Source organism: Cnephaeus nilssonii, assembly GCF_951640355.1.
Source record: "Cnephaeus nilssonii genome assembly, chromosome: 10".
NCBI classification, from domain to species: domain Eukaryota; kingdom Metazoa; phylum Chordata; class Mammalia; order Chiroptera; family Vespertilionidae; genus Cnephaeus; species Cnephaeus nilssonii.
In genome coordinates this window covers 44,797,221-44,814,251 of record NC_137081.1, presented here as the reverse complement: position 1 = coordinate 44,814,251, position 17,031 = coordinate 44,797,221, and the positions used below count along the sequence as shown (strand labels likewise).

At 42.3% G+C, this 17,031-nt stretch overlaps 1 protein-coding gene across 11 annotated transcripts in view; it reads left to right on the top strand.

Moving 5' to 3' along the window:
* RAPGEF4 (Rap guanine nucleotide exchange factor 4) overlaps nucleotides 1–17,031 on the top strand; it is a 269,856-nt gene that overhangs the window by 188,099 nt on the left and 64,726 nt on the right. For all 11 annotated transcript variants that reach the window (XM_079782132.1, XM_079782138.1, XM_079782137.1 and 8 more), the window contains 2 exons: nucleotides 13,494–13,578; nucleotides 15,379–15,439. In XM_079782132.1, coding sequence (XP_079638258.1) covers nucleotides 13,494–13,578; nucleotides 15,379–15,439 — 146 coding nt within the window. The remainder of the gene's footprint in view (nucleotides 1–13,493; nucleotides 13,579–15,378; nucleotides 15,440–17,031) is intronic.

The window sequence follows — 17,031 nt, the reverse complement described above, 5'->3', positions numbered from 1 at the left end:
GGGAGTTTATAATCCAATGGGAGAGGCACTCCTAAATTAGATTCAGATGCAACAAACATTTATTGAGTGCCTGCTATGTGCTAGGCACCTGCTAGAAACATTCATGCTAATTGTTTGATTCACCCTCACGAGAGCCTATGAGTCGCCCTTAGAAATGGGATTCTGTTCTCATGCTTCTTTACTTCTCTACTTCTCCCTTGAATTGCATGATCCTTGGCAGCCCAAAGGTTCTTCAGAGAAAATTACATTCCAGAGATTGCCATTTTCCAGCTTATCACTGGCTGTGAAGGTGCAGGTTTCACCAGAATTCCAAGATGCATTATTTTGGGTGCACTTGGGATTTTCCCACCTTCCCAGATTTTACGAAACTCCAAACATTAGCATTGGGTTGGTAGTTCCTCTTATGAGTCTGTATTTTTGGGTTTTCCTTCTATTGCAAAGAAAGCCCCAAGAGATTGGAAACTGCAAAAGAAGGAATCTCACTTAATGAGACAGACTTTCAAACTTTACCCCCACACACCATTTTTTAAACATCTGATAACCTTGGGAGCTTCTGCCTTGTTTTATTTAAGTGGAAAGAAAATAAGCTTAGTTGATCAAGGAGTGCCTGTATCACTGCTGTCCTTGCAGAGATCTGCTGAGCCCTGGGGTCCAGGAAACTGCTGTGTGTTCTTAGGTCCTAGAAATGTTGCCCTTTTACTGCCCAGACTGCCCCGTTGTTCAGGAATGTGGAGGCGTCAGAGGCATTGGCTCCATATGGACCGGAGCAGGACCCTCCAGTTTTTAACTCAGCACAGCTGCATTTTATAACCATCACCACTGCCAGAGAGGTTGCCGAACTCTGATAATTACTGGGAAAGAAGTAACACAATATTCTTTGATGAGAAGATTACTTGGAGAATTTGATTGTATAATGAAGATGTTGCTTTGAAAGGTACTTCCTATTGTTCTGAATCTGAGACTTGCTAGCAAAAAAAAAAAAAAGTGTCACTTGTTTTGACAGGCTACTTAGAAAAATTCTCTGTTTATTACATTAACTGCAGCATTTTATCTGTCAAAGTATGAAAGAACGTTCTGTAGTTTAAAAACAGAATAGAGCTTCAGGGGAAATTTTTTTGGCACACTCTTGTTGCTATTGGTATTGAAAAAACACACATACATTCGAAATGTGAAATTAGCTTTTTGTGTGGTGGCAGGCAGAGTGACGCACAATGCCCATCCTGGTTTCACAGGTGCAGACCTGGGTGGCATTTGGGGGCAAGTGCCATGGAACAGTGACAGTTTGACGGTGCTGCTGTTGCAGCTCACAGACAGGGCCATCAAACCTAAAATGAACTCCCAGGGCATATTGTTTTGATTTTGCTTTGTTTACAAGCCTAAAAATGAGGTTACCCTACTGCAAATAAGTACAAGGGAGACCTTTACCAGTAGAAACATACATTCTGGCTAACTTTGAGCAGATACGGTGGGGCCATGGGCAAAAAGATGTGGAGTGACCAGGTCAGCAGAATGTTACACACTGAGGCCAGCTGGACACAAAGAGGCTTCAAGGGGACAAAGACGGCTCTTGCCGTACAAGCCCCACAACCTCTTCTTCCAAGTAAAGTAAAATATAATGCTCCACTATTTAGAATGGTGAGAATCTAGCCTAACGGTGGGAGAGAAATGAAGTAGATGGCATTTCCCAAATCTAATTCTAGGTAAGTCTACAATTTTGAAATTCCTTAAAAGCCTAGAAGCTTAAGTAGTTCAGAAAGAGATTAAGTCAGACCCGAGCAGAAAAAATATGAATATTTAATATATTTATTATTATTTATTAAATATATTATATAAAATGGTTCTTTATTTTATATATATATCAAGAGAATGGTTGGCAGATTCTGGAATCTTTCAAATGGATCGGAAATTCAGAAACTTAAGTACAGTGATTTCATGCAATAAATTAATATTTTCTAACATATGCTATGGGGCATGAGGTTGAAAGGAAACAATTTAAAATGACATGAAAAAATACAGGGGTAGGGGATGAGGGGAAATGGGAGTGGGGGCTGTTCCACACATTTGCTCTAGAGGGCGCTTGAGAGGCTGTGTATCTTCTCTTGGTTAGCAGAGCCTATTTTAATAGGGCCTTTATTTGTCCAAGCTGTTTCTGAGGGCGTGGAATTTGAAATCCTGATAATTATAGGGAAATTTGTTTCACCAGCGGAACCCAGATTAGCAAGCCTAAAATCAGTGGTGCCTAGGGTTTTGATTTTTGTTGGGGTATGCCAAGAGTATGTTCAAACTTGTAAAGTCCAAACATTGGAATTGGGCTGGTCGTTCTCAAATGCAAATCAGGTGAAAAGAGAAGTGTGACTGAAAGAGCCTAATCTTAATGAAACAAGAAATTCACTGTGAATCTTTCCCTTCACAGCATGACAAACATCACCATTGTTTTTCCTGGAAAGATTGCTGTGCTGTAGTGAAATCTTATAGAAGTTATCAGAAGAAATTATTGCATTAAGGGGCCCTTTCTTGGGGTTGGGTTTGCCTCTCCCCCATAAAAGCAATTGACCCTTATCCTCCCTGTTTATGTGCCCAAGAAACCAACAGTTGGATTGCCGCCATGAGGGTTCAGATTTGGGAGAGGGATAGATGGATGTAGCTGCCCATTTATAGTTTAGGGTTTAATATAAGATTACCTAAAAATTTTAATGACTTTTTGTTGGCCAGGTCAATCTGATTATTGTAGAAACTTTGGGAACTTAAAAGAGTTAAAGAAGAATAAATGACACCTGCATTCCACCTCCTCAAAATAATTATTATTAACATTTTGGTATTATCCCTCTGGTTATATTTCAATTCCTAACTTTTTATACCTAATAATATATCATGGCATTCTCCTTTAAACCTTAAGTATTCTCTAAAGATGGGATTTTTTTTATAGGTACATAGTAATCTGTCCTCTGAATATTCCTTAATGCATTCAGTTTTTCATTGTTGGATGTTTAGACTAATTCTCAAACCTTTCTTCTTTAATTTTACTTATTATTTTTTAATTTTATATTTCAATTACAGTTTACATTCAATATTATTTTATATTAGTTTCAGGTGTACAGAAAAGCAGTTAGACAATCATATACTTTACAAGTGTTCTCTCTCCGATATTTCCAGTATCCACCGGGCACCATACATAGTTATTACAATATTGTTGACTATATTTCCTGTACTTTATCAAGCTCTTTCTTCTTGACAGCAGCAAAAAAACAATATTTTAGTGCTCTTTTCCCGGAACAAAGAAAGATCTAGCCTGGTGTGGGAGCAGAATGATGTCCAGAAGCTCCAGCAGGGAACAATAAGCTGCTTCACACTGAAGGAGGGCCCAGACCCGGAGTGCTGGGAAATGTGGCTGGAGAGTAGGCTGAGGTCAGATTGAAGGGGGCCTGCTGTCCCTCTATGTACCTTGGATATTATTTTAGAGCCACTTGGTGCACCATCGAAGAGTTTTAAAGGGATGTGGAATGGTCAGCTTTGCAGCAGGAGGGTTTCTCTGCCGTCTGTGAAGAATGGGTTGGCAGAGTCTAGACTAAAGACAGGATGCCAGATACTGAGTTTTATGAGACTAAAATCAATTATATTTTGAGAAATTAATGACACCATATGAAATACATGCATTTGACCCGAGTCTGCTAAATATAGTAAAAGAAATACTCAGTGTAAGAGCCCTGGATTCTAATCTTACTAATTTACCAATAAATCACCCAACTCCAGACTACAAAGCTGTTAAGCTATAAAATGAGTTTAATAATACCTACTTAACCTCTCCCAACTTCACAGGGGTGTTGTATTTAATTAGCCAACATTTGCTGAACTCAGGTGTGCTAGACACTGTGTTCAACAATTACCTAATTCAGCTCTTTCAATAGAACTCTTTGGTGGTAATTAATGTTATCTCCATCTTATGGATTAGGAAACAGGCTTAGGTTAAGTCACTTGCTTGTGTTTATCCCAAAAGTGGTGAGCTCAGGATTTGGTCCAGGTCTGTCTGACCTCAGAACCTGTGTTCTTTACTGTACTCTACCACCAGTCCTGGGCCAAAAATGGTTCAAAATTGCCTCCTGGGTTTATTCTTTGAGCACTTGGGAGGATATATGTCATAGAAATCTGATTTAAAAATAATTGTTACAGACAACTCTTACCTTATTCAATGACTACCATATAGACCCTAACAGAGTACAAGTGTACCATCTACTATAGAAAAATATGAACATCAACCCACTAGCCAGAATTTAAAATAAAAACTAACACTTAATAAATGAGCCCTGCAGGTGTGGCTCAGTTGGTTGAGCATCATCCCATGCACCAAAAGGTCACTGGTTCGGTTTCCGGTCAGGGCACATTCCCAGGTTGTGGGTTGGATCCCTGGTTGGGGTGCAGGAGGCAACCGATTGATGGTTCTCTCTCTCTCTCTCTCTCTCTCTCTCTCTCTCTCTCTCTCTCTCTCTTCCTCTCCCTTCCTCTCTCTCTCAAATCAATAAAAAAATTGAAAAATAAATGAATCACACAAGTGTATATAGTGACCTTACATACATCACCTCTTTGAACCTCAAAATAACTCTGTGAACTGAGTAGGGCTTATTATCCACAATTGTCAAATGAAGAGATTGAGCTTAGTAGATGTCAAATACCTTCCTTAACATCACACAGTGGTACTTGTGGCTGAATCAGGAACTGAGCCCAAGTCAGCTTACTCCAGATTCCTGGAATGGCTCTACCACCTAAGATCTAACTCTTAAGAAGCAAGGCTAGGAGGTGAAGAAAAGAAAAACAATTTGCTGGTTTGTTAGACAAGTGAGTGGGAAACCAAATTTACCAGTCAGAGAAGGGGAAGAAGGTGAGTTCTCAAGAAGACCTTACGAGTGTTAGAAAATGATCCACGTTTGAGAAATGACTTGTACCCAGGAGAATCAGGTCAGTTGAGGTGGAGTGTTGCAATACAATAAAGCTTTCTCAACTCCAGACAAATATGATGAGGCCTTTCCTTTATTTTTAAGCCTGACTGTGGCTTACGCGGATATCGACAGCACTGACTTTCTGGGTTTTTCCCCGGGCACCAGGGAAGAGGTCTAAAGGCGGCAGGTCTCGAAGAACTGGTTATCTGCTTTCTCACCTGCATGTTTTACCAGGCGCCGTGTCAATGTGCTACTTGGTGGCTGGATGAATCCTTCATTTTATCCACATCCCAAGAATTGAGGGTGTCTGTCTCTGACCTTGATAATTCCTTGATAAAACTGTATTTACCAGCAGTTTCCAATGTCACCTGGGCCCTCCTACCCTTTAATGCACAGACTGCTTCTCCATCCATCCCCGTTTATTACCGTGTCTGTAACTAGACAGAACGCGGCCCCTGCGGAAACTAGGCCTTTCCACAGCGGGATCTGACAAATCCACATCAATGTGGCACCATGCCGGCTTGTGAAGAAGCAGGGATGCCTCATCTCTCTCCCTGTGACGTCTGGAGAAGGACGAGTAAAGACCGGGTACATTCGCCAGCTGCCACTCAGAGCAGCCTGAGAGTCAGTTCAGTCCCCTAGCCTCGCAGGTTACTCTCTGAAGGTGCCTAGGCGATCCCTCCTCCTGCTCCAGGCACAGTGTTCCCTGACTCTTGAAAGCCAAATTGCCTTCAGTCCTTGGGACCCTTTCATTACTCTCTGAACAGGCTGAGGGCTGATTTGCAGGATCTCTCCTCCGTTTTTTCCCCACCATCTCCGTAAAGACCAAAAGCAGGAGAGGTGCTTACTGCCACTGTTTGCCAGGAGAAACCCACTTTGAAAGCACGGCTTTGTTCAGTGATCGTGATGGAGAAGGCACAGTTGTAGACTTACCGGGTGCTCTTTTAGGGTGGGGGTGGATCAAGATGAGAACCTTTGTCTGAAGATGCAAGAGCAGAGAGGCGAGTCTCCCCTGAGACACTAGATGGCACAGCAGCTCTGAGCTGGTGGCCTCGGAGCAGGAGCTGCTGGGCCTGTTCTCTGTCACTGCAGCCACAACATGAAGATCCATGGGGGGTGGGGGGCGGGGGGTGAGCGACTCACATTTTTATTCACTTCAGTGGCACAAGTTGGTCACACTGGCTTTTGCTCCATCTGGCCTCTTCCCTGGGACCTCGGTCAGCTTTCAATTCTAATGACATGTTGAGGCCCCGGGCAACAGTGAGTTTGCTGGTAGCCAACCTCTCAGGAATGCTTTTGTTGCTCCGCTAACTGTGAATAGACTCACGTTTTAGAGTAAGTCTCTTCACACCTTGCAGTGCTGACTTCTCTCACCTCATTAAACATTTCTGTAAACAGGACCCAAAAGCTCATGGCTACCTGGGTGGATTGCCGAAGGACAGTGGCCTGCCCTGTGATTACTTGACCACTTTGGACCTCAGGGTTATTTTTTCCCCTTTCATTCTGAATGTTATTTCGGACTCAGAGACTACACTGTTTTTAAGCTCTGTTCCATTCCGTTTCAAAAGGCTTTCTCCAGGGCATCCCGGGGAAGTCCTGATTTCTCTGTAGGGGTTATTATTGAGGTGTGAGCACCAGGGGGTACAGTAAGCTGCCATGTGGGTCTCTGGGCAGGTGTGGTGCTCACACCCCCAGCGGAGCCGGCCCCGAAGGCGCTGGGGGCCACATTTCCCGCAGCCTTTGCTTCATGAGGGGCACGAGGGGAAGCATGCAGGCTAAACTCCCCCCCGCCCCCCCCCCCGATTTCTTCCCAGGAGTTCTGAACCTAAGGAGGATTTCCCTTCCTCTGTGTCTGGCAGGAGGGCCGTGGCTGTCACATGCTCTGCTTCTCTCCCGAGCTCCAGGCTGTGCCTTCGTCTTAGAGAGCAGGTCCGAGTTTTAGCCTGGCAGTAAACGCGGCCACTGCCTACTGCTCAGTGAGGGGCGGGGAGGGCCCCGACTGACCGCTGACCTTGTGATGAGCCACTCTGACCCGCTCGCTCCTGCCCTTGTCTGATCCGCAGTGTCGTCTTCCTCCTGTGCTGACTTTCCTTTTCTTTTTAATTGTTGCTAGTATTACAGATATCTCCCCCCACCTCGCCCCCACCCTCCTCCCACCTCGCCCCCACCCTCCTCCCACCCCCTACCATCCCCTGCAGGTCTCCACTACTCTATTGCCTGTGGCTATGGGCCAAGCATATAAGTATATAAGTTCTTTGGTTTATCTCTTCTCGTCCCCCCAACCCCACATCGAGGTATGTCAGTCTGTCCCATGCCTCCGTGCTTCGGGTCTTATTTTGTTGGTCGATTCATTTTGTTCATTAGATTCCACAAATAAGTGAGATCATGTGATATCTGTCTTTCTCAGTTTGGTTCATTTCACTGAGCATAATATTTCCCAGGCCCATCCATGCTGTCCCAAAGGGTAAGAGATCCTCTTTTTTATAGCTGCATAGAATTCCATAGTGTAAATATCCCACAGCTTTTTTTATCCATTCATCTACTGATGGGCACTTGAGCTGTTTCCAAAATGATTTTCTTATCTAAGTTGAGCTGTGGCTGCTTCCAGCTATTCTCAGACATTTTATTCCGATCTGCTTTTGGTCATCCAAGAATTCCTAAAATCTCTGGTCAACCATAGTACTCTTGTGGTTTGTGGTGGAGGTGTTTGTCTGTTTTCAGGGCTGTTTTGGATTTTCAAGTGTCTTTTCCATCAGACCTTGAGCATGGCAGACAACTCTCCGGCCACAAAAGGGCCCAGCCTAACAGATACTACATGGGCTTTGGAGACCACCTCTGTCTAAGTCCTCCCTGATCTTGACTGAGTAACTTCAGCTGGTCTAAGATGATAGTTCTTCCTCACAGCTGGATGAATACATCCATGATCTTTTAGAAAATATGTCTCTTTTTTTTTTTATCACTTAACAGGATTTGGAGTAAGAGGTAAGGTTCAACATTTTCATCCTGTCTCCTCCCTCCATTAATTCTTTGCCAAGACAAAAGTGAGTTGTGTCGTGGCCACCGTGTCTTACTTGACCTTGAATAGGAGGGATAACAGAACTTAAACCCCATTTTTCTCAGGCCACAAGACAGGAACTGGTTTGTGGTGTTGCTTCCATATGTCCCTTGGACAGACCCTGAATTCAGCATGAATTGTGAGAACTAGTGTTTTCACTCATCTGGTAAACTGTATTGAACATCCACCCTGATAATAATTTCATCCTCCATTTGTGCTATATTTCCAATGAATCAGTGCTTCGTGTATATTAACTCATTGGGCCTTTACCAAATTCCTATTTATTGTTCTCATTTTAGAAATGCAGAAACAAGGCATTAGACCAATTGGGCACCTAGGAAGTTCATGATTTACCAGTAGAGCGCAAATCCAGTTTCTGCTTCCAATCCAGTGTCCTGTGCACTTCTTGAGAAGAGCAGTGTAGGGTTATGGGTATTTAAACAAATAACATTCCTCACAGTATGTTGTAATCACCACAGTAGCAGGCCATGTGCCATGGGAGAATAAAGGTTGGAGAACCAGTTTTACCTGAGAGAGATAACATCTGAGCTGGGCTTGAAGCAGAAAAAAAAATATCCTAGGCAAAGAGAGGAGAAGCATGTGAAAAGTCTTGGAGACATGAAAAAGCATAGCGTTTTGAGGAATGGAGAGATGTAGGGCATGGGTGGAGCAGAGAACAGAGCCCTGAAGGAAGGTGTGAAGAGAGGAAAGGAAGATAGATGAGTCTGCAAAAGTCCATTGAGATCTGCCCCGTGATGACGAGGGAGCACCCTGGACAGTAAGCTTGTGGAGCTTGTGGAGCTTGTGGGTTGTCTGGGAAGAGCCGGCCAGGAAGCTGTCTGAGCTCAGGAAAGACATCGGTTTGGAGATGAAGGTTTAGATCTCAGAGTTATACAGGTGAAAGTTGGGGTTTTTCAAAGGGAGAGAAAGCAGAACAAAATGAGAACAGAGCTGAAGGCAGAACGTTGGAGCACAGCACAATTTAGAGGTGAACAAAAGAACAACAGATCACAAAAGACACCGAGAAGAAATGTTTAGGAAAGCAGGAAGAGAGGAGCCGGGAGGCGGGCAGCATGGGGAGAAGAGAGCTTCCGTCAGTGCTCAGTGGTGTTCGACAGCGGGAAGTTGAGTAGGTTTCAAAAATGGCTTGAATGTTGCCATCATTGCCTTCTCCCACACTTAGCTGCAGGTCCTCAGACTACCTATAATGGCCAAAGGGTGTCTTGAACGAGCTGTCACATTTTTAATATGCTGCATTGGGATCTGACAGAGTTCTTTCTCATATGTTTTAACTCTTGGACAATATATAATTATTTTTAATGTAATGTGATGTGTAGATTCTAAAGGCAACACTTTTTTTTTAATCTGTAAGAGTTGATTAATATGAGAAAAACTTTTTAAAAAAGAATTAACTACACCTGAAAAAAAAGGAGTTGATCAATATGGATTTCATATTGATATTATGTAAAAACACTCTTCCTAAACTCATAGAGATCTGCTTCCAAAATCCATATTTGAATGTGTTAGGATTTTAGAGCTAAATTCTAACACTTCCTTTTCCCAGCAGAATCTTCCTCCTCCCTCCATAACAGCCCATCCCATGGAGGTGAGAATGAGGCTTGGCGACTGATTTCTCTTTAGCCAGGCTTCTAGAAGGGTCCATGCTATTTGCAGCTGATGTCAAGTGGGAAGAACAGCGGGGCAGCTCCTTGTGCTGAAGAGCATAATCCTATTATGCCTGCCTTGAGACTCTCACCTTAGCTGCCTCTATCACAGTAGATGGACGGAGGTGACTCAATTGACTTTTAAATCCCCAAGGATCCTCCTTTCAAAATCCCATGTGTAAGTCAAGTAGTAGATTAGCCCCTTGCTAAGAAGGCCTGCCCCGCCTCAAGTCCCTGTGGCCATAGTTTTTTCTTTGGTGCGTTTGGGTCCCATGTTTTCTGCATTCCACCATTAAGCACTGGATTGGTGCACAGTGGTGGACCTTGGCAGGAGGTGGGCCCGGCTGGCATCTCCCTGGATCATGGATTTAGTACTAGTCTTTGTATAGTCAAGGTTAGGAAATATACCCTTCGTAGATGCTGTATGAGAGACATATCATCTTCTTTTGTTCATGCTAAACTGTCCTTGAGAAGGTGATGTGCAAGGTGCAAAGAGTTTTCTTCCTCTGATGGCCCCCACTTGATCTGTCATCGACCCCATCTTATGAATGGCTGCAAAAGTGTTTAATCCAATTAACTATTTTAGAGTATTTACAATTCAGTTTTGATTGCTCAGAGTACTTATCTATAATTGACTAAATTTCAGATGTAATGTGCTGGCCCAAATGTTGTACTCTGTCAGTTTAGCTTCTTCTGCAAAGGTTTGAGTTTTGAATATCATTTTGCCAACGGTTTTTTTTCCCCACTGACACAAATAAATATGCAGGTACCTTCACATGTACTGCTTCCTTCAGCTCTCACATCTCTCTCAGGAAGGCATGTCCCAGTTTACAGATGAGGCTGAGGCTGATGTCACACAGCTGGTGGGGGGTGCACTGAGGTTAAAACTTTATCTTCAGACCGGAAATCCAGAGCTCTGTTCAGTACACCATCACTCCCTGAATTTATTTGACCCAGGATCACTTTTTAAAAATACAATGCAATTAAGCATGGAACACCACCAGTAGCTCGTTAAGGTTTAAATATTTAATATACAGTAACATTGAATAATACCATAAGTTACTGAAATTTTAGGACAGAATGTGTAGGATAGACTGACGATTATGTAGTAGTTAACATACATGACTGCAGCAATTAGCTGAGAGCAAATGCTGCCTGTCCATCAACGTGGAGCTTGAGTTCCTAGTACTCTTAGAATCAATAACCAATTTGTTTTAAAATTTCAATAACAAGCTTTTTATTTTGATGTAGTCCCATTTGTTAATTTTCTCTTTGGCTTCCATTGCCCTAGGGGCAGTGTCAGTGAAGAAGTTCTTTTGGCATATGTCTGAGATTTTGTTGCCTGTGGATTCCTCTAGTATTTTTATGGTTTCCCGTCTTATGTTTAAGTCCTGTATCCATTTTGAGTTTATTTTTGTGTATGGTGTAAGTTGGTGATCTAGTTTCATTTTTTTGCATGTGTGTGTCCAATTTTCCCAACACCATTTATTGAAGAGACTGTCTTGATTCCATTGTATGTTCATGCCTCCTTTGTCAAATATTAATTGAGCATAGTGGTTTGGGTCGATATCTGGATTCTCTATTCTGTTCCATTGATCTATATGTCTGTTCTTGTGCCAGTACCAGGCTGTTTTGAGAACAGTGGCTTTGTAATATAGCTTGAAATCTGGTATTGAGATCCCTCCTACTTTATTCTTCTTTCTCAGGATTGCTGCGGCTATTCGGGGTCTTTTTTTATTCCAGATGAATTTTTGGAGAGTTCTTTCTAGGTCTGTGAAATATGCTGTTGGTATTTTGATGGGGAGTGCATTGAATCTGTAGATTGCTTTGGGTAGTATGGACATTTTAATGATGTTGATTCTACCAATCCATGAACATGGTATGTTCTTCCATCTGTTTATGTCTTCCTCTACATCAAAATAAAAAGCTTTTTTACAGCAAAAGAAACCATCAACAAAACAACAAGAAAGCCCACTGCATGGGAGAACATATTTGCAAATGCTAGCACTGATAAAGGTTTAATCTCCAATATCTACAGGCAGCTTATGCAACTTAATAAAAGGAAGATAAATGATCCAATAAAAAAATGGGCAACGGACCTAAACAGAATATTTTCAAAAGAAGACAGAAGGAAGGCCAAGAGACACATGAAAACATGTTCAAAGTCACTTATTATCCGAGAGATGCAAATCAAAACAACAATGAGGTACCACCTCACACCTGTCAGAATGGCTATCATCAACAAATCAACAAACGACAAGTGTTGGCGAGGATGCGGAGAAAAAGGAACCCTCGTGCACTGCTGGTGGGAATGCAGACTGGTGCAGCCACTGTGGAGAACAGTATGGAGTTTCCTCAAAAAACTGAAAATGGAACTCCCATTTGACCCAGTAATCCCACTCCTGGGAATATATCCGAAGAAACTAGAAACACCAATCAGAAAGGATATATGCACCCCTATGTTCATAGCAGCACAATTTACAATAGCTAAGATTTGGAAACAGCCTAGGTGCCCGTCAGCAGATGACTGGATCAGAAAACTGTGGTACATCTACACAATGGAATACTATGCTGCCATAAAAAAGAAGGAATTCTCATCATTTGCAGCAACCTGGATGGAATTGGAGAATATTATACTAAGTGAAATAAGCCAGTCAATGAAAGAAAAATACCACATGATCTCACTCATTTATAGATAATAAAGAACATTATAAACTGATGAACAAAAAGATAGATACAGAGACAGTAAAGCAACAAACAGACTTTCAAATTACAGGGGGAAAGTTAGGGAGGGGGGGGGAGATAAGAAATCAAACGAAGGAGTTGTATGCATGCATATAAGCATAAACAATGGACGCAAAACTCTGGGGGGTGAGGGCAAGTGTGGGTGTGGGGTGGGGGGGTAATGGTAAGATATGTACACATATAATACCTCAATAAAAAATTTTAAAAAAAATTTCAATAACATATCAGTTAAGGTTTCTTACATTGCAGAGAGCAATAGAATATCTAAATTTCTCACTAATCAGATGTTCTCATTGATCTATAATTAAACACTATTAGTGATTCCAGAATAATTACAGGCATGAAAGTGATTAGGAATCTATTCTGTCCTTCCATGTCAAAATGTCCATAACATCCACATACCTAGGGGAGAAGCTAACTAGTATACTAATTAACACCTCATGGAACAGTGGTCATGCATGAAACAGAGTTTGGGAAGTGGAAGTATATACCTCTCTTCTCTCCCTTTCTTCCTAATCCCAAACACTACTGTCTGCCTTCTGCTCATCTCACCTTCTCAGGGATAGGCAAGAAAATATTGAGTCTCTCTTCATCCCTTAGTTAAGTCCTATGGTAGATGCATGTTATACAACCTGAAACATAGTGATAGCAGCATTATTATTTTGTTAGGCTAAGATACTACACAGGATCTCAAGGAATTTGGATTAATCATCCAGTTGATGAAATCAGTTGTTTCTAGTTGTGTTAAAGACAAGTTTTCTATTACTGATTAAGATGGTAATACAAAGCAATTTTTTGGTGCAATCATCTACAAAGTGAGAGATAGATTACCCAACTACAATGTGAGCAGAGATGTTCTTCCCTCTGAGATTAGAAGAGAAGGGGATTCTGTGCCCATTCTTCCATTGACAACACATTCATTTCAAAACTTCCTTTAGGGATTATAATGGCATAATCTCGCCCTCTGCCAATATCCTTTTATAGAGCTTACTCCTAAGAAATCTGAATTGCATTACTGACCCCTTGAGTACACTTCCATATTTCAGGCTTTAGTGATGCTTTTTTCTCATTATTTCCTTGTTACTTTTTTCTTTGTAGACCTGGCCAGAGGAGTATGGATGACCTAGAGATTATCTATGATGAGCTCCTTCACATTAAAGCCTTATCCCATCTTTCTACCACCGTAAGTTGTCTCTCATTGAGCCAAGTCAGGAGACTTTGAGTTAAATTCAGTTAGGACTGGAGGAGTATATTTGGCATGGAGGGCAGGAATATCTGAATTCTGCCTCATAAATCATTCCTAGTCTTTCCCATGAGATGCTAAGTAAGTTATACCCAAGAAGAATCACTGTAATGGTATCAAGTATTGTCACATCATTAGTAGTTGCCCAGGTGCTATAAACCCCAAAGCAATTTGATGTGAGTGGTATTGGAACGTATGCTTCATCCTTCCAAGTCTGAACTATGGAACCTGCACACCTAAACAAGAGAGCCAGGCCTTCAAAGTGCTCTGAGACCCTCCCATGAAATACAGAGCCAGAGGGAGGAGGGAGATCAATCAGGGTGACCTGTCATGGCCCAAGTGGCCAGCTTTTGCTGCTCTATTGAGGAAGGATGCAGAATGTTCAAGAGAGAATTACTTCAGATATGTTAGGGCACAATAGCAATATCCAATAGTGATAAATGGCCCAATGGCTATATTTGGCTCTAAAATTCTACGTGACTAGGATATTCAGGAAAGCAGTGGACAGAAACATCTTCCCCAGGAACACAGGAACAGGACTTCCAGGCAACACATGTCTCCTATATGTTAATAACTCAACACCAATAATAAAAAGAAGTTGTTGCAATGTCCATAGATTATATACCGAGGCCCCTTAGCAACATCTACATTCCTAATTTGCCTTTCATTCCCAGCTCACTAGGTGATATTATACTATCGTATGCTAGCAGTATCTGTGGTCCCTGATCTCGGGCGGGGCGGGGGGGGGGCGGGGAGAGAAGTCTCTGAAGAGAGCAGCAAGGCATTTGTCACTGCCATAAGCAGAAGGGCTCCAAACACCTCCCTCTTCAACCCAACAGAGCTGCCTTCACATTCCTCCCCCCGCTCTCCCAGGGGGTCCACAAGCTTGCTCACCTGGTGGAGAAACTAGGGGTATGGTCCAGCTCAGCCTCCCCACCACTGTCCTCTCATCCTCACTTCATCCATGGGAGGAGGGAGGAGGTCTGTGCCTGGGAGCCTCACCTAGGAGCCCCCGCAAATGTAAGCACCAGGGGTTCACACCGCAGAGGAAGGTGCTGGGAGACCCCTTTCCCTACCTGTGCTCCAGGTCCCCAGCATGCCCTTGTCCTGACTCCCCCAGTCCTGATGGAATGGAGAGGAGTGTGGATAGTCTCCTCTTCTCCCCCAAACCACAGGTATCCAGGCACTGGGGAAAATTCTCAGGTTACTTGGTACTTAGGGAGATGGAGCCATAATTTGGGACCATAATTTGGAATCAAAATTTTTTTCTTAGCTATCTTGTCATATAAATCTGCTTACACATTTGAGCTTAATTATTCAACTTGAGGACATTGACTTTCCCAACACGTTTGCAGGGATGCATTCTATGGGGACACAGGGAAGAGCCTGTAACAGCAATGGAGTCGCATGATATTATAGATGCTCTTACCTTCTCACCCAAGACAAAAGATAGGCAGTGAAATCGGCTAGTGCGTATGTGTGAAACCACATTTTTAACCATCTCTAGGGCAGTTGTCTTGTATGAATGCACGTATACAATGGCTTATGTAAGAGCTTTGAGAATCTAGCAGCAAATCTAGTGAACATGGTTCTAGACAATAGTAGCGCAAGCAAAGTCAGAGACGGCTGTGTGGGAAGAGGGTCAGTTAGCACTGTTCAGAAAGGGAACATGTTTCCCCCTGCCCCCCCCCCCCCAAAAAAAAATCTGGCCTTTCCACATCCTTTCTCTTTTTCTTCTAGGTGAAACGGGAGCTAGCAGGTGTTCTCATCTTTGAGTCTCATGCCAAAGGAGGCACCGTGTGTAAGTGAAAGCTGTAATCGGATGTTGCGCCTGGCTAGTCCCCTCGAGAGCCTATGCCATGGGACCCTGACTGCAAACGCTCCCCTCTCAGACTCAGCAGGACGTCCTGGGCACTTTTGCTTTTTGGGACCTGTGATCATTCCCGGCACATGTCCGTGATTCTGCAGCGTGGTGGTTTTCTGGGGCCAGCGGGGGGCTGTTGCCAGTCTGAATCTCTGCTCACGCCTAGCTGCTGGCTGAAGGCGGTGTGTAAAGAAGGTGGGAGGAACATGCTGCTCTTCAGGCAGGCCCTTTCACAGTGACCTCACTTCAGTTGGTGGTTTTAGAAGAACTAATCCATCTCTTAAAATTGCTAGTTAGAATGATAAAAGATCCTGTTTTCCTTTTCTTCTCCCACTTCCACTATCAGCTCCAAGTCTCAAAGAATTTCTTTGACCCAAATATTTATACAGTACTAATACTTAGGATCTCTCCAGAACCCAGTTTGTAATTTAGTTCCGTGATTATATTTAGAAGCAAGAAATTGAAATTTGATATCCATAAATGTGAACAAAAGTATTCAGGCTAGCATTGCCCATGACTCTGCAGAGTTCTTCCTGCAAAGCAGGGTTAGTGGTCTTCTCGGGTCAGGAAATGCCACCGTCTCTGGTCTCTCTTGGAGAATCGTATGCCTCACGCATGCTAAGGCTCTCAGAAGGTCTGCCCTAAAGAAAAACGTTCATCCAGTTACACTCACACTTCTTAAAATGAGCGGAACACAGAACACTTGTTTAATGGATACCTGTTAATGTTTCAAGAGACATTCTCTGAAAAGTCTTACTCTTTCTTCACACTGACTTGTGTTAGTCAAATAAGCAGAAGGCAGGAATTGTAAAAGCAGAAAGAGTTACAAAGGTTATATTTCAAGATGTTTTTCAGTCATCTAAAGTGGCATCTCTAACATTGATATTTATTTTAGTAAGAATGTCCTTTCTTAAAATTTTAAAGGTTCACATTAGTATTTTTTTTATTTTTATGATCACTGGTGATGCACAACTTCTCTTTTATTGTTTTCATTCAAACTTACTGATTGTTTTCATTTTATTATGAAATATTTAAATATTTCAAACAAATAATAGAGGTTATTACAAGCACCTTTGAAGTCTACATTAAACACTAGCATGCAATATTTTTTTCATGTTTTCTAAAGAATGAAATTATAGATACAGTCGAAGGCCCCATATTTCTTCCTTTATCTTATTCTTCTCTTTCCCTCCCATGGTAACTTCTACCCTAAATGTAGTGGTTATCCTTCCAACCCATTTAAAAATAGATAGATAGATATCCATAAACAATAAGCAGCACCAATTTGCATGTTTTCAATTCACATTACTTGTCCGATTGCTTTTAAAAACTATTTTCTGTAGCGTAGTAAGTTTTGATGAATTGTGGATGAAAGAGTATTGCTTGATGAACTGGATTGCTGTTAATTGATGTCTAATACCGATGGATTTTTCAGGGCCTGGCCAGTAGAGCAGTGTTTCTGTTCCTTTTATGTTCTATAGAAAAGGAAACAATATGCCACCTGAGTAAGTTAGTATTTGCCAGTCATT